General features: G+C 28.7%; 1 protein-coding gene and 2 long non-coding RNA genes across 5 annotated transcripts; 1 reads left to right on the plus strand and 2 right to left on the minus strand.

Annotated features, from left to right (window-relative positions):
• Positions 1 to 435: 435 nt before the first annotated feature.
• Positions 436 to 1,248, minus strand: LOC130497076 (uncharacterized). The gene is made up of 2 exons (XR_008936109.1): positions 872 to 1,248; positions 436 to 625 (listed from the first exon to the last, which is right to left on the minus strand). It is a non-coding gene; the product is annotated as an uncharacterized LOC130497076 (long non-coding RNA).
• Positions 1,249 to 4,816: 3,568 nt separating this feature from the next.
• LOC108838965 (zinc finger CCCH domain-containing protein 34-like) lies at positions 4,817 to 6,718 on the plus strand. Of its 3 annotated transcripts, none has more exons than XR_008935092.1 (7): positions 4,829 to 5,199; positions 5,267 to 5,423; positions 5,497 to 5,570; positions 5,687 to 5,813; positions 5,898 to 6,023; positions 6,138 to 6,219; positions 6,297 to 6,718. XR_008935092.1 is itself a non-coding variant. In XM_056987809.1 (5 exons), exons 2-4 carry the CDS (start codon positions 5,272 to 5,274, stop codon positions 5,804 to 5,806), a joined length of 351 nt encoding a protein of 116 aa, XP_056843789.1. In that variant the 5' UTR covers positions 4,817 to 5,194; positions 5,267 to 5,271; the 3' UTR covers positions 5,807 to 5,813; positions 5,898 to 6,025. The 3 variants fall into 3 exon arrangements, 1 of the variants encoding a protein (XP_056843789.1); XR_008935091.1 differs by having other exon boundaries at positions 4,830 to 5,194; XM_056987809.1 differs by lacking the exons at positions 6,138 to 6,219; positions 6,297 to 6,718 and having other exon boundaries at positions 4,817 to 5,194; positions 5,497 to 5,575; positions 5,898 to 6,025.
• A 3,989-nt stretch (positions 6,719 to 10,707) lies between these two features.
• On the minus strand, positions 10,708 to 11,650 carry LOC130496608 (uncharacterized). The gene is made up of 4 exons (XR_008935767.1): positions 11,452 to 11,650; positions 11,284 to 11,366; positions 11,041 to 11,165; positions 10,708 to 10,937 (listed from the first exon to the last, which is right to left on the minus strand). It is a non-coding gene; the product is annotated as an uncharacterized LOC130496608 (long non-coding RNA).
• Positions 11,651 to 18,181: the final 6,531 nt, after the last annotated feature.

The following is an 18,181-nucleotide window of genomic DNA, read 5'->3' on the forward strand; positions in this document are numbered from 1 at the left end:
CAATATTGTTTACTCCAGCTGCTGAATCTTTTTCTTCTTGTAAAATACTTAAACCTTCACGTGATGTTACTCTCGAGAGAACAATATATAGCTGACCATGACTGAAAACTTGTTTAGGCAAATATAAAGTAACTAATTTAAGCTTTGTCCTTGACTTTTGTCATTCTATAGCATATTCTTAGGAGTGTCAAAATGGGTAAATCAACCCAAACCAACCCATACCCAAATGGATTGAACAGGTTATGGATCATGAGTTAAACCAAACCATTAACTAAATGGACTGGACTAAACCATAATCCATGCAAATTAATGAGTTAGTGGTTTTATTGGGTTGACCCACTAACAATGCTATTAATAAACATAATTTTTAAAAAATTATCATATCACAGTAAAATTATTATTGACAAAGTACTAATTTTTAATAACAAAAAATGCTAATCAGAAATTAACAAATTATATAATTTAACTCATCAAAATATTTAACACAACATATTTAATACAATAATTCAAACTCCAAAATTCAAAACACTTATTAATAGTACCACTGTTTAGAAGATCTTCTTCATTATTCATCATCTTCGCTGATGCTACGAGTGTTCCACAAACACGCAAATGCTGGTGATACCTGTCAACATAAAGAACGTCCATTAGCACTATGAAGAGACAAAGTCAAAGAATATTCTTCCAACCACAAATACAATAAAGATGACAACAATTCTCAAACCAGTAATAAAGCATTTTCCAATAAGAAAATATCAAACCAGAAACTATACATGTTGACTAGAAATGATGAGCTATGTTTCCAGACACATATCAGTCGAACCAAGCAATTATGAGCTAAGTTTCCAGTCTACGTGAGAAAATTAACTACCTGAATAGCTTCAATCATCACTCAAGGTACAGCAATACAAACAAATACACCAAACCCAGAAAAATTATAAACTGATTTTGAAACCCAGAAATCGCAAGAGAGAAAAACAGAGTTGCTGTGTTTGATGATGAAGGGGTAATCGATGTCAAGTCGTGATTGATGATGAAGGTTGTGATCGATAAGTCGTGATTGATGATGAAGGTCTCGAGGTTGTGATTGATGATTGATGATTGATGATGAAGGTCTCGGGAGATCGGGAAAAAAATCAAGTTTGGTGAGAGAAAGAAAAAGAGAGAAAGAGGAAGAGAAGAGATTACGTGAAAAAATGGATTGGATTGGATAACCCATAAACCCACTTTGATCCAAACCAATATTAATCCAACTCATTAAACTGACTAACTCATAAAAACCATTTATCCATTGGTATCCAAATTATTAACCCATTAGGACTATGGATTTGTTTGGTTTGGGTCAATCCATTGGTTTCAACCCATTTTGACACCTCTACATACTCTTATGGAAAATTGTTTTTTCTTAAGTATAAATGGATGGTCTAAGACTATTAGAGATAAAATGATTCTTCAGAGTGAGACTCTTTTACCAAATATATGTACTTCTGACTATTTCACCTTCGATAGCTTTTTCTGTCATATGAGTAAGAGCGATATTTATAACGATGTGATTGAGAGCGAGATAAGCGGTCTCTTCATATAAAAATATTTGGAAATAATCAAAATTTAAAAACTATACATTTTTCAGATATTTTTTTAATGTAGTATTTCCATTTTCTATATTGTATAATTACTTAAAATGTAAAACTATATATTTTCAGATAGATGTTTAATATAGCATTTCAATTTCTTATATTGTATATTTACTTTTTTTTTGAGTGTGTCCATCGGCTCCACATCTAAATTACTAAATACCTTACTATTCCTAGCTTTCCAAATGTACCATAATATCCATGCAAACTGGTGATCATCCATAGCCGGTGTAACCCGCCAGAACAGGTGATCCATATTTGTACTTACTTATTATTTATTTATTCTTATATTGTATATTTAGTTATTATTTATTTATTCTTATATTGTATATTAATTTATTCTAATTTTTTTGCTTTTATATCAAATGGTTATATTGCGATAGATGTTTAATATAATATTCCTATTTCTTATATTGTATATTCACTTATTGTTTATTTTACTATATATTTTCAGATAGATGTTTAATGTAATTTTCCTATTCTTATATTGTATATATACTTATTATTTTTCTCTTTCTTGTATTGTGTATTTACTTACCTAATATTATGATTGATGTTTAATGTAATATTTGTATTTCTTATATTATATATTTACTTATTATTTATTTTACTATACATTTTCATATAGATGTTTAATTTAGTTTTTCCATTTCTTATATTGTATATTTACTTATTGTTTATTTTTCTTACTTCGTATATTTACTTATTCTGATTTTTTTCTTTTATATCAAATAATAATATTACAATAGATCTTTAATGTAATATTTCTTATATATTATATTTACTTATTATTTATTTGTTCTTATATTGTATATTTATTTATTCTAATATTACGATAGATAATATTTTTATTTTTTATATTGTATATTTACTTATTTTTTTCTATATTGTATATTTACTTATAAATATTTAAAATAATAAAAATGTAAAAGTATACATTTTCAGATAGATGCTCAATGTAGTTTTTCATTTCTTATATTGAATATATACTAATTATTTATTTTATTATAAATTTTTCAGTTCAATGTTCAATGTAATATTTCTATTTTTATATTGTATATTTACTTATTATTTATTTTATTATAAAATTTTCAGATAAATGTTTGATGTAATTTTTCTATTTTTCTATTGTATATTTACTTATTATATATTTTTCCTTATATCTTATTTTTATTTTTTATTTATTTTTCATTTCAATAATAATGCAACGTGGCATCTTTCCATGTAAGTTTTTTACTTATTAATATTATTTTTACATATTATTTATTATATACATATTATTTATTATTTCGAAATTATATATATGGTAATCTTGCATATGTTTAATGTAGCATTTCCATTTCTAATGTTGTATATTTACATATTATTTATTATATCAAAATTAAACATATCATGGTAATCTTACATATGTTTAATGTAGTATTTCCATTTATAATTTTGTATATTTACATATTATTTATTATTTTCGATATTATATATATATGGACTAATTATTTATTTTATTATAAATTTTTCAGTTCAATGTTCAATGTAATATTTATATTTTTATATTGTATATTTACTTATTATTTATTTTATTATAAATTTTTCAGATAGATGTTTAATGTAATTTTTCTATTTTTCTATTGTATATTTACTTATTATTATTTTTCCTTATATCTTATATTTACTTTTATTTATTTTTCATTTTCAATAATAATGCAACGTGGCATCTTTCCAGAGAAGTTTTTACTTATTAATATTATTTTTACATATTATTTATTATATACATATTATTTATTATTTTCGAAATTATATATATGGTAATCTTGCATATGTTTAATGTAGTATTTCCATTTCTAATGTTGTATATTTACATATTATTTATTATTTCAAAATTATATATATCATGGTAATCTTACATATGTTTAATGTAGTATTTTCATTTATAATTTTGTATATTTACATATTATTTATTATTTTCGATATTATATATATGGTAATCTTACATATGTTTAATTTTTCATTTCTAATGTTGTATATTTACATATTATTTTATTTTTCAAAATTACATATCATGGTAATCTCACATATGTTTAATTTAGTATTTCCATTTATAATTTTGTGTATTTACATATTATTTATTATTTTTGAAATTCTATTTATCAGTAATATTAAAATGTAAAACTATACATTATATCAATATTTCGAAAAATGTAAAACTAAACATAATAAGGCAATAATATTAGTTATGCCACTTGGCTTCTTTTCGAAGAGGGTCTCTAAAACGATATGGACGCTCTCTGGAACTTCAAAATGTACATTTTATTAATAGGAATTCTAAAAATATAAGTTTGGTAAGATTTGCCATTCTTAGTAGGTTATGAATATATGAAAGTAAATAGAATCTATATATATATATACATATACATATATTTCCAAATAATTATAAGATATTTAGGAATAATAGCTTCATATTAATATATTAGGAAATCTAAATAATTTAGTTTGTCAAAAAAAAAGGAAACACTGATATTGGACTTAATGAATCCGTTATATATATATATATATATATATATATATATATATATATACATATATTTCCAAATAATTATAAGATATTTAGGAATAATAGCTTCATATTAATATATTAGGAAATCTAAATAATTTAGTTTGTCAAAAAAAAAGGAAACACTGATATTGGACTTAATGAATCCGTTTTCAAGGAGAGAAATTTGAATATTGTAGTGCAGCTTAAGAATTCCATAAATTATAATAACAGTTTATAAAAAATAATTCCTGTAAATAATCTCTGATACAAAAACGGTCAAATTTGTGCAGGCTTTAAAATGATTGTGTTGTTCACGAATATCTATAACAAATAGATATATTAATAGTAAATTAGTTTACGAATTATGTAAGTGAATGTCAATTTCTTACTTGGTGTAATTTGTTAACTTTTAGAATAAATAACTTAACCGTTTAAATGATGTTTGCAAAGATCTATCGATATTAGTATATTTCTACATATTATAGGCATATATAGTAGTATTTACTATTAGAGGGCCTTGATAATCTATTATATAATGAGGGAGTATCACTCCTCTTTATGGGACACGTGTCCTTTTTCTTTTAATGGGCTGTGTTTTGTCTGGGCTTAAGTATGTGATTTATGTTCTGATTTTATGGATTTTGGCCCACAACATATCTGTTCTTTAGACTCGATCCCTCTTCGTCTTCGTCTTCCTCTTCCTCTTCCGTTCTTCCTTAAGTACTCAATCAAAAACATTTGTAGCTTGAAGGTAGAGAGATCAAGCGACTGAGAGAGAGAGAGAGAGAGTGGTGTGGAAACGAAAGCATGATCTAAGTTTTTCCTCTCAGATATTCCGACAACAGTATTCTCCGATCGGAGCTTTGAGACATTCCGACAGAAGCATAAAAAGATCGTTCCTTTCGTGTGTCTGTGTGTGTGAGGGGGTTTGTCGGAAAAATGTAGCGGTACGGTCGCGCCGGTGAAGAAGAGCCGCGATCGGATCCGTCGATTGAATAGACCTCTCATGGAGTCCAAACCAGAGTCGAAGGTAACGTAAATGCAGCGTCTTTGATTCATCTTAGGGGGATTATATTATTTTTAAAATGCGTGTTTTTTGTAGCTTCGATGTGGCGGTTAGGGTTAAGCGGCGGCGGAGCTGGAGGAGGAGGAGGAGGAGGAGAAGCGTACCCGGAGCGATCAAATGAGCCTGATCGTGGAGCGGCGTTTGCGGGTACGGTTCAAGATGTCGGTTTAATCACCCGCGAGATCGTGGAGCGGTAAATAAAGTTTCCCACTTTTGAATCAGATCGTTGAATTGGGTTTTTGAAAGCTCTTGGTTTGGTGTTTAAGTTGTTGGAGGTGTGAGAGGAGGAGTTGGAGGAGATGGAGCTTTACCGGAGAGAATGGGACAACCGGTTTGTCAGGTTTTGTAATACTCTATCTCTGTCTTTAAAGCAATGCAGTTTCAGTTTGTCTTCTTTGGTTTCATATAAAAGCTGTGAATTTTAGATTGTTTTGTTCTGTTTTTGGTTTTGATCAGCATTTTATGCGAACGGGAACGTGTAAGTACGGTGCTTCTTGCAAATATCATCATCCCAGACAAGGAGGAGGAGGTTCCGTTGCTCCTGTGGCAGGGGTGTTCAAGGAGTTTGGTTTTTGATTGAACCGTAAGTAACCAAAACCGTTCTTTAGTTACGCTTTCTTACAAATGTTGTTTGCATGGTAGTAACTTATTTCCATACGCATAACAGGAGGGTGGTCGTGTACCTCTCTTTGTGGGATGATGTTGCATCAATGTTTAAGGGTCTCATCAACTCAGGTGATAGGACACAATCTGTCATGGTGGTCACTATATATGAATCCCAAAATATTTGGAGGTTTGTAAACTGTCACATTTGTCATCGTAATTATCATGGTTTGTCATTTATTTACTTATGGGGCGTCTAATGTTGGCCCACCTAATGCTGTTCGAAACAATATTGCTTCTGCAGGTAACCTATACCTAAACTCAACGCCAGCAACAAAATTTTATTTCAACCCAACCCTTCAAGCTATCTCAGAGTTCACAGCCAGGTATCAACTCATTATGTGTAGGTTTGACTAATATTAAGTCTTATAGTAACGTTACATATTATGTTCTCTGGTTTCAGCTTAGAAGGCACAGTGGGATAAGCCTTTTTCCTGCATCGACACCAAAGACGGCATTAAAAAAAAAAAGTTGTCTCCATAGGAGAGGAGAGGCTCAACAAGTTCATTACCAACTCTAATGAACAAGTAAAATTCCAGGTTCCAGATGAAATTAAGTTGTGTTTGGATTGTAGACAAGAATTTGTGAATAATTAATCTACTGCCTTTGGTGAAGACACATGAAGCTGATTTCATTTGCAAGGGTCGGGTTGTAGAAGTCCACTTTCTCATGTCTGTTTTTTAAATTACCATGCGTTTACTCTTTTAAGACTTTCTAATATTTCCACTTTCTCATGTCTTATTTTAAAAAGACAACTCTATCTCCAATGTAAGTCATCGGAGGATGAGATTTTCTTAATTTTAAGTTTCAAAAGATTTCACGTTATATTTACTAGCCTCGATCACATTTAAAACCTGTCATTTACATGACACACAATACCACTACTAAACATGCAATGTCTAGCTATACGTCTGTTGAGTTTAACCATTTTTCAATTGCATTCCCAGTTAAAAAAAATTCAAACATTACATGCATAGAGTTATACTCCCTCCGTTCAAATTAACCTATATTTTATAATTTTCACACTTATTATTTAGTTATTAATGCATGGTTTTTGTAATTTTATATTTTCTATATTTTTAAACCAATAAAATCTCAAAAATGTAATTAATATATAAAAAATGTAATTAATATTAAACTAAGTAATTTATGACTCAATACGGGCTAATAATAATAAAAAAACACTTTCAAAATTCAAATTCGGAATTCATTTTCTCATTATTTACAATTCCACAAATAATAATAATACAAAATCCCGTAACTATTCAACAACCTATTCAAATAACAAAATCACGTATACAAAAATATCTGATGTATTGATAATGTTCCCGTTCCCGCGCCTGCGCGGGGGCTATGAAACTAGTATTCATAACTGAGATGATTTCGTGTACAAATGGTTTACAGGTAGTAAAACATATATAAATTAATATTTACAATTTCAAAAAGCGAATGTGTATTTTTTTTTTTTTGAAACTAGCGCGAATGTGTATTGCAAAGAAAGAATCGTCTTTCTTTTTTATTCCTTTAAAAACTACCATATATCAGAGTCACAAACTAAGCCAAAAAAATTATCTTGTTCCAATCAGAATTTTCAATGGCAGATTCAAGTTTTCTCTCCCTACCAGATGAAATTCAAGAAAAGGTGATATAGAAGATGGCTGAAGGATCCATCAGAGATCTTGCGACGGTCAAGATGACATGCAAGCGGTTCAAAGAGGTCTCAGAACGACCTTCAATTTATAGAGCCTTTGATATTTACAACTTGCCTTTGAATTTGTTAGAACGAATGCCTCGAGATTTTTTTTTTTTTTTGACAACAAATGAAAACTAAAAACTAAGATGTATGCGCACCGGGCTCAGAGAACCAAGCCGGAGGCATAGAGTCGACATAGAACATAGCTGAAGGGGAACGTCTAGCACCTCGTGCCAGCTTGTCCGCTACTTGATTTTGCGCCCTCGGAATATGTCGAATTATGAAGTTAGGGAAGAAAATCTTACTGCGTTGAAATTCCTCTAAGTGTGTAGTAAAAGCTGGCCATTCTTCAGGTGATGACACCATCTTCACCAATTGAGAACAGTCTGTTGCGAAGACTACGTCTGATTAGTTGAGGGCCTTCATGCACTCCATAGCCCATATCAAGGCTTCACATTCAGCATGTAAAGCAAATAAGCTTCGGCGGAGACTCATAGCGTCCATCATCTTCTCGGTTCCTCCATTGTTCCTGCAGAACCAGCCTTGGCCGGTAAATTGGTCTTCTAGACTCCATGCACCATCAATTAAGCAAACTCTAGAGGTCTCTGCGGATAGCCAGTCGGACGACAGGTTATCCCTTGGACCAGAGTTTGGTATCATCTTTTGAGCATCTGCCCAAGTCTCCGCTTCCACTTCCGCTCTTCTAAGGATTTCCTGCGGATCGCCCGCTTTATTTGTATAGATCTTGCTATTCCTATTTTTCCAAATATACCATAATATCCAAGAGAAGGAGTCGAAATTATAATCCTTTGGAAGTCTCCAAAATAAGTAATCGAAATTTGTGAACAAAGATACACTGGGAAAGAGACCCGGTGCCGAAGGTATTTTTGATAATGCCCATATTTGTAATGCCGGTGGACATTCAAAAAGAATATGATTAATGGATTCTTCCTCTGCTCCACATAGACTGCATCGTAAATCACACGTAATTCCGCGCGACCGTAAATTTTTTGCAACCGGTAGGATTCCTTTAATAGCTTGCCAAATAAAATGCTTCAGCTTAGGCGAACAATTCAATTTCCAAGTAAAACTTAATAACTCAGTTGTGTCTGGCCCATAAGGGATTACCTGAGTACCTTTATCTGGGAATTTTGATTCTATTTTATATCCCGACTTAACTGTGTATTGACCAGTATCTGTGAATGCCCATCCACAAGAATCTGATCTGCCAAAAGGACTAATTGCCAAACCTTGAATGAGGATTACATCCTCTGGTTGGATATATGCATTAAGCAAATCCACCTTCCAAGAACAATTGACCGGATCGATAAAAAATCCACCTTAATATCAGGTAGGTCCAGAAGTGTTATTGTCACGACAACCCGGATGTAATCACTATAAAGTTTATGTTTCTCGCCCATCTAATTATGTAATTCCGACTTTATGATAATAAATTTTTCTTAACTAGATTTTGATCCGCGCTTTTAAAGCGCGAGATTTTTTATTTTTACGTACTTATTGTTATAACATATGTGTTTTTACATGAAGTTTATATCATGTGTTTTTATTTTTTTTATGATTTTGTTTAGTAGTTTTTTAATAAGTATGGATGATCAATATCTATACAAAATGTTACTCTGAAATTTCTTAAAAATATTTTGTTGTTGCAAACTTCAGCAATCAATTGAATTAAAAATTATTTGCAATAAGATTTAATTTTAGAAGGACAATATAATTTAAGTTAAAAGTAACATGCAATATAATTTAAATTAAAAATAACTTGCAATATGATGCAAAACCATTGTAAATTTATGTTTACGTTTTATAGCTGTATACTTAATTTTTTAAATATAATTACAATGTTTAATAGTTTTGATGATTTCATTTTACTATTGAAACAATTAATTGAAAGCCAATATACTTAAAAGATCATATTGGAAATCAAATACTTAAAAGATCATATTGGAACATTAGATCTTATGATATGTGTAGGTACCCTTAAAAATATTTTAAAAGGACGGTATTGTTTATATTTAAATATTTTATTTTATAAGTTAAAATGTTTACTTCATTTTTATAATGTGATTTTAACATTATTTAATAAGTAATTAAAAAAAAATTTAATAATTGACTTTTATATTTTGGATTACCAATATCTATCTTAAACATGTTTATTTTGAGAAAATATAAATATTTTTTTTGCAAAAGTATAAATCGGACTTAGAGTCGAACTCAAATATTTATTTAATATTTTCGTAAACTTGACCCACTAAAGTCGAGTATTTGGTATTAAAGACCATTTTCATTAGGGATGAACGTTCGGATACTCGATTGAGTTCGATCCGGGTATTTCAGATTTTCGGGTATTTCAGATTTTCGGGTATTTCAGTATAAGAGTATAGAACCCGTTCTAGTATTTCTGTACTTCGGGTCGGGTTCGGGTATTTCTAGTTCGGACTCGGTTATTTCGGATTGGGTTCGGATATTTAGATTTTGAAAGAACAAAAATTAAATTTTTCATTTTTTAGGTTTCTTGTATTTAAAAATTTAGTTTTCGATTAACTGATTTTTTTTAATAGATTGAATGATTAAAAGATTTGGAGGTAACATTTCAAAAATAAATAGACATTAATTTGGATATTGTTTTTAGAATTTAAATGTAACTTTTGTTAATAAATAAAACAAAAAGATTGATATTCATTTTAAGTGAGTATCAAATCATTTTCACCGTAATTATATATATATATATATATTTTTTATGATCTTCAAGCATGTGTAGTATCAATATAAATATTTTAAATAAAATGAAAGATGTAAATTAGAAATATAAGGATAAATATACATATGTTCAGTTATCTTCGGATATCTATTCGGGTTTTGATATCCAATATCTTCTAAATCAATATCCATTCGGATATTTTGATATTTTGGTTTGGATTTCGGTTTGGGATTTTCGGATCGAGTTTGGATACGGATTCGAATATTTGAATGCTGAAAAGAAAAACAAAACAGGAAAAAAAATAATAAATAATAAAGAAGATGATCGACCATGGCATCAGTTTTTCAGGTGGGTATCATTTTGTGTCAATCAGTTACGCTATAAATCTGACGTTCTGGTCAGTTACTCTGCCAATCCATAACACGCAAAATAGAAACCATCTGAAAAGGAGTTCGAAACGCAAAACAAAAGTCAATGTAAATGACTATTTGATACCTTATCCTACCATGGAATGGTCTTAGGAAGACGTTACGTACGTTCTGCCTCCGAATCATATTTTAAAATCATGAAGCGTTCAAAGCGTTCCTCAAGAAACAATGCATAAGTATGTACCCAAGCTGAACAATCCCTAACTGTGTGAGAGAAACAAATATACTTTATAAGACCCTCTTTTGATGCAAACAACTATACTGCACTGAATTGACGATTAAATCTGCAGTAAGGTTTGAATCATACTTGAATTTAGAGAACTGCAGAATCTGAAGTCTGAACTCTCTTAAAAAATTAAGAAGCTCCTCTAGGAAATGTGGGGTATCCTTCCCTTAGAAGCCAGTAAATCACATTGGTGTTTTCAGTACAACCTACCTTGCAACAAAAATTGAGAATACACATATAACAATCTTGTTTATGAACTTTAATTTCGAAAACAATCAACATGCTTATACTCAAAACCCTAGGATGAAAGGAGAGAATCAATACCGTCCAATTTCTGGTTTTATGCTAGCGGCTAGAGAAGTCAATGCAATAAGCAACATCTGCTCGAGCACAAGTCACTGCTATTGCTGCAAAGAAAAAAAAAATCATTTCAGAGATTTACGGATTCTTGAAAAAATAATTGATAACACAAAGAAAATAAAAATCACTCACTTATGAGATGACGATCTTTAGGAGAACGCTCGACATGATTGGTAGCTTTGACTATGGCTGAGATTGTTGTAGACAAAGAGACTCATAATAATTGTTAGGACTCCATAAGCTTTATGCCACAACTGCAGAGTTTCCATCGAATAAGAAGACTGAAGAAAAGGGACGCAATATTAGGTCATATAGTTGGAGTTGAGCCATTTTTGTGTCATAAATAATGTAAATAAATGATTAGACATAAATGCTGCATTTTGATTGGTTTAATATATTGGGCGAATTTAATAAAAATATACTAAAAATAAGTAATGGCATGTCATTGTAAATATCTAAGAAAACTAAGGGCAGAATCCTATTAGGGATTCTGCTTTAATAGTATAGATTAAAGTATTCATTACTTTGATCATTCTTTATGTTAATTTCTACATTTTTGCAGTGAAAGTAACTAATTACACTCAAAAAGGCTCATAAGTCATTCTTAGATCAGATTTAAGAATAGGAAGGTCTTATTAACAAGAAAACTAATAGAATTTATTAAGAGTAATGGTTGAATTAAATTCCTTACTGAATAAAAAAGTTACAAAGGTAAAAAAATGATCAATAGATTAATCCAATAAATCCAATTAAACTGATAACATTCAGCCATAACAATTGTTACGAACACCAACAACTAGTCCTAGCTTACAATGTAAATTTCACAAATTTAGCTGATTCACTCTCTAGCGGCTTCAAACTACCCATTAAATGGTAGTTTTCTCCCTGAATCTGAAACATCACGTCCAAGGGATGTAAATGAAAAAACGGTTGTGCGTAAAAGTGATTTGTTCTGAGGAAATTTTTCCATAGTGATTTGTTGTGTGTAGAAACGGTTGTGAGTATAAATGTATGGAACTTCATATATTTATAAGAAATGCTTAATATAATTAAATCGTATGCCAAAAAAATAAAATTAAATCGTACGAATTAATTGTTAGAGAATATCTTGCCGTATTTTAGGAAATTGCAATATTTTAAAGAATTTTTAAAACATTCTTGCAAAAGGCGGGATTTCGTATCTTTGAAAATATTATATAAATTGGTCTACATTAAATTTGGTATGACAACAATATATAAGGATTCACATTAATGGTAAGACAATAATACTATTGAAAGGAATTTATTATACAATCATACAACATAAATTCGGCTGCGCAAATCTCAAAATTCACAATAATAACGAAAATCTAGCAACATACAACTTGCCAAATAGGATTTCTAACCATAAACAATTTATTTAATATGGATATATCTAACACATGTGCAATTGACACGAATATATTTCAATCTATCTTATTAAAACAGAAACATTACAACTTCTTCTAGGTGGATTTTTAAGTTGGACCTTATGTAATTAATGTTATATTAATCTATATTATTAAAGTTGAAGTACACATTAGAGATGTTTGGAAACAAAGATAGTAGAATAAATGAAATATGTTTGGCAACATGGATAGTAGAGATGTGTACTTTCTTTTATTTACACATTTAGCCATTGTATTTTCACTAAATTAATAACAAATGAGAATTGCTTAGAAACATAAATAACATATTTAATACTTCTTTTTATTTAAACATTTAGCCATTGTTTTTATAATAAATTAAACAACTTTCTTTCTATATTTTTTTTTTACAATTCTGTCACTATATTTACAATTCTTTTTATTTACAATTCTTTATAGTGAAAATAAAAACACAAACTGAAATATAAATAGTATATTATATAAAACAATTTAAAAACAGTATTATTACCTTATTTAGTTTAGTCAAATAGAAAAATTCCAAGAGTTCAATTTTTTTTTAAAAAATCATAAAATTAATAATAATTCAAAGAAAACTAATGCAAAAAATGAAAACTTTGAGACACGGATAAAATTACGTCAAGAATAAAAAAATAATGGCTTATGTTATTAATAAAAATTGGAAATTCACTATATTAGTTTTAAAATATACAAAATGGACTAATCTAACTACCTAAAAAGATTGTTTTGTCTAAATAATCATAAAATAAAATTTAAATTTTATATACATATTTCAAATCAAAATAATAATTTAAAATTTATTTATATCAAAAATTAATTTTAAATATGCATATATTCAAAAATTTATTTTTACTAAAATATTTTCCAATAACCATTATTTATAAGATGGTATATACAAAATACTATTACTTATATGATTATTTATATGATGGACCATTTTTTTTTGACGTCGAAAGGGTATTCTATTATTTATATGATGGCCAATACAATTAATTATATGATGACATATATATGATACATGTTTGAGTTTCGGATTTGTTTGAGTTTCGGATTTTCAGGATCAAAGATTTCAGCTCCATTCATATATTTCTAAATTTCAGTTCGAATTATGACTAGGGCTGGGCGTTCAGGTATCCATTCGGGTTCGTTTCAGTTCTGCTTGGGTTTTGGGTTTCTGAGGTCAAAGATTTCAGCCCCATTTAGATATTTCTAAATTTCAGTTCGAATTATATTCAGATATATTATTTTTAAAATTCATTATATATTTTGAATTTCTTAAAATCTATAAATAAAATAATATATTGTATATAAATTTGAATAAAATATGTCAGAATACCTAAACTTAACATATAAATTGGTTTGGTTTAAATTTTGGATCAAAAATCAATAATTATTTTAAATATTTTTGGTGTTTTGAGTGTACTTCAACTATGTTAGATATTTATACTTGACTATTTTATATATTTCAAAATTTAAACCAACCTAAAAGTATCATATATATTTTGGATGTTTTTATATACATCAAAACTAAAAATATTGTTTAAACAAAACATCAATGTAAAAGTATTGTACAGTTGCGTTCTAAAATTATTTATTTTAACAACAAGTCAAATAAATATGTTGATTGGATAGAGAATAAAAAAAAACCAGAGAAACACATAGTTTATCAGAGACACTTTATGTGTCGAATTTATTATAAAGAAAGTTTCACTAAAATAAATACATTCAATAACTACAAACATATAATATATTTCATAAAAGTGGAAATTGTATCCGCGCTTTCGAAGCGCGGGTCAAAATCTAGTAAATTGTAAGCCAGAAGAATAGATTCTAGTTTGGTAATGTAATTATAGATTCAAACTACTCATACCCATAGCCTGTCCAATTGCTATACTAATGCTATACTCAAGCTAACGAAAGTCAATTTCAAGTCCAATTGCTATACTAATGCTTTATCTCCTTAAACTAATTATTCTTGTCAAAGCAGATGTAAAACTAAACTAACTTAAAACATTATTAGTAAACTCCTACTCACCGAATATACTCTACACATTATAAACAACTAAGCTAATCAATCATAAATAAATATGAAAAATAAATATGAAGACATAAGAACTTAATTAAACGATTAAGTTTATGATAATACTAGGATCGGCCCGCCCTACGGGCGGGATGTGAATTCTTAAACAATTTTTGCAGTTTCAGTATATGTATAATAAAAATTATTTGTTTATTTTTTTATATTTTTCATGTGTTCTTATGAGGTATGTATACTATTATGATTTATCGCTTAAAAATAATTGACTGTTTTTATGTTTTATACTTTTTACTTTTGTTTTACTGAGGCGTATATATGAGAGTTTCATATATCGTTTGCGTTATTTTTTCTATCAATTTATTTTTAGTTCTATCAATATATTTTATTACTGAGGTGTATATATGGGAGCTACACCCGGGATTTTTCTATTAAATTTATTTTTAGTTCTATCATTTTACTTTATTTTATTATATATTTACATTTATTATTAAAATATAAATTACTACTTTTAAAGAAAATGGACTTTTAGTTTGTTAATTTTTGGTCAAGCAGATTTATGTATATTGTTTTTAATATAACTTTGAAATTTCATTTTTAATGAAAAAGATCTTTTAACCAAATCATTTATTTTAAAATTTTGTGAATCTTATATAATAAAGTTGGCTTTTTTTTTCTCCTTGGGGGTTTTAATGCCATGTGGCACACTCCTTTTAATAATTGTTTTTCTTAATTTATATTTAATATGTTTTAATGTTAGTTATGAAAGACATTGAATTTTAAAAAATTTCTTCATAAAAACCCAAGCATTTATAACAATGTTTTGAACCCGAACCATAGCCACTGTTGAATCGGTAAACTCTCCAACCCAATATAAATTGGATTTAAGTTTTGTGAAAAAGCCAAAATTTAAAACTCCAATTAAAACCTCCAAAAACTCACTGAAACCCAAAACCCGATACTGGTTGCACCACTGGTTGAACCAATAGATAATTTTTTTTTAGTTTTTGTTATTTTTTAAATTATGTTTTATATTCTAAATTTCCAATTATCTTATATAATAAAGTTGAGTTTTTTTCCTCTCTAGGAGGAAACCCAATGTCATTTGGAACACTCTTTTTAATAATTAAAATATTTTCTTAAATTATATTTAATAGGTTTTAATGTTAATTATGAAAGATATTGGGTTTTTAAACTTTTCCTCATAAAAGCCCAAGCGTTTATAACAATGTTTTGAACCCGAACCGGAACCACTATTGAACCGGTAAACTCCGCGACCCAATATAAATCTTGTTTGAGTTTTGTAAAAAAAACCCAAAATTTAAAACCCCAATTTAAAACCTCAAAAAACTCACTAAAACCCGAAATCCAATACCGGTTACACCACTTGTTGAATCAATAGATAATTTTCTTTAAAAAAGTTTTTAGTTATGTTTTATATTATAAATTTACAATTGTAAAGTTAGATTTTTTTCAGTTTTATTACCGTCTTCCTATTCTTCTACACTACAATTTACGTTTACAAGGAAGGTGAGTAAGCGTGATCGTGCTCGACCCACACATCCGTAAAACAATCTCAAGGACGATCAAGCTTATTATTCCTGTACATTACAATTTACGTTTGCAAGAAAAGTGAGTAAGTTATTTCTTATTTAACTTATAACAAGTCATTACATTTTTAATTTACAGATCAAAAAGAATAAGATCGTATGATCATGTGGATTACAAAACATGTTTTGAATTGTTGAAGAACAAGAACATGGCGAATTGTTGGTAAGTTTTAAAATTTAGAGAAAATTAAAATTAGTTGATGTGATTTGGTGTTAATTTATTTTTGTTATTGACAATTTACTGATATGATGTTTTAATTTTGGTTTATTTTGCATTGGAAGTTTAATTTATTATTCACATTCGACATAAATATTTGTGAATTGTATGTCTTGATTTTTTTAGATGTCATAACTCTTATGTTACAAATTTTTTAAATAGTCTAAACTATTTCCTAATATTTTGTATGTCAAATGAAGATAAAAATATAGAAACCAAGGTTAAGTATTTTCTAAATGTTTTAAGCATAAAATAGATAAATATCAAAACTATTATATAAAATTTTCATAGCTAATATATTATTATATAATAAAATTAATTCATTTATTAACATACGGTTCATCAGCGGTTGGTCCAATAACTCATTGATCCGATCAATTCAGTGATCCGATCAATCGTCAGATTCAGTGTCTGGATAGAGTTTCAGAATCACGGTTTATAGGTTTTCTTTATATTTGATGTTGACTATGGAGAATAGAACTTCTATGATTCTCCATAGTCAACAATCTATATCACTTTCATAAATTCGACCCACATGATCCGTATGACCAAAAATCTTAAACCCGCATCCGCCCGCCAAAACCCGTGGGTAAACCGTCTTATCCGCGAGTAATAATAATTATATTAAAAACTAATTATTTTAATTATATATTAATATTTTAATTATATATTAATTATTTTCATTATATATTAATTATTTTCATTATATATTAATTATTAAAAATAATATTAAAATAATAAATTACAACTAAAATTATAAAAATATTTAATATGTTAATATATTTTTACGAAATATAAAAGAAATAAAAACTTTTTTTTTGAATTTTGCGGGTCGACGGATACCCACGACTCATATTCGGCTGACCCGCACCCGCCCCGCTTAAACTAATCTTAACCCACACCCGCACTCGCAGTTCGAAAATTTTAAACCGATCTACCCACATCCGCTCCGCGGCGGGTCAAACGGAGCGGAGCCCCCGGGATTTGAATTAAATTCCCAACTCTACTAACCACTATCAAAAAGATTAGAAAATATCATTTTATACATATTTTCATTTCATATTTTTAGAATATTTTATTTACTAAGATCATATAATAAATTATAAATTCATGTAACAATACAACATATGAACCCGGCGCGTAGCGCCGGAATATCACTAGTTAAGAAAATGAAGTAAAACTAAATCGACTCATCATTGACATCGAAACACACATGCAAGCATTTGCCACTGCTATTATAAGCAAATCAAGAAGTTCGTAAGTTTTATTTGAACCAAGATAATAACCATGAAAGTCATCCAAAGTCCAAACCATTGCAGCCATTGGGGTAGTTATTTTCGATAACATATTTATTGCATCATCTTAAATTTCTTTTTCCATTTAAGCAATTAATGCAATCATTTATCATAAAGCCTATTTTAAAAAAGTTAATCTTGGAGTTGTATTGAGCCGAATTATAATTTAATTTGGTTAAGAACCGAAGAATTTTTTAGATTAGGTTTAATAATTTAATTGTCTTCTTCATGTCTACTACTCATCTCTTTTCGGCAACAGAACGAACACACAGCCACTGACC

Source organism: Raphanus sativus, chromosome 6, assembly GCF_000801105.2.
Source record: "Raphanus sativus cultivar WK10039 chromosome 6, ASM80110v3, whole genome shotgun sequence".
NCBI classification, from domain to species: Eukaryota; Viridiplantae; Streptophyta; class Magnoliopsida; order Brassicales; family Brassicaceae; genus Raphanus; species Raphanus sativus.

Coding starts and splice junctions, on each gene's coding strand:
- LOC108838965 (XM_056987809.1), top strand. CDS start 5,272: ATGTGGCGGTTAGGGTTAAGCGGCGGCGGAGCTGGAGGAGGAGGAGGA. Junction 5,424..5,496: donor ACCCGCGAGATCGTGGAGCG/GTAAATAAAGTT, acceptor TTGGTGTTTAAG/TTGTTGGAGGTGTGAGAGGA. Junction 5,576..5,686: donor CAACCGGTTTGTCAGGTTTT/GTAATACTCTAT, acceptor GGTTTTGATCAG/CATTTTATGCGAACGGGAAC.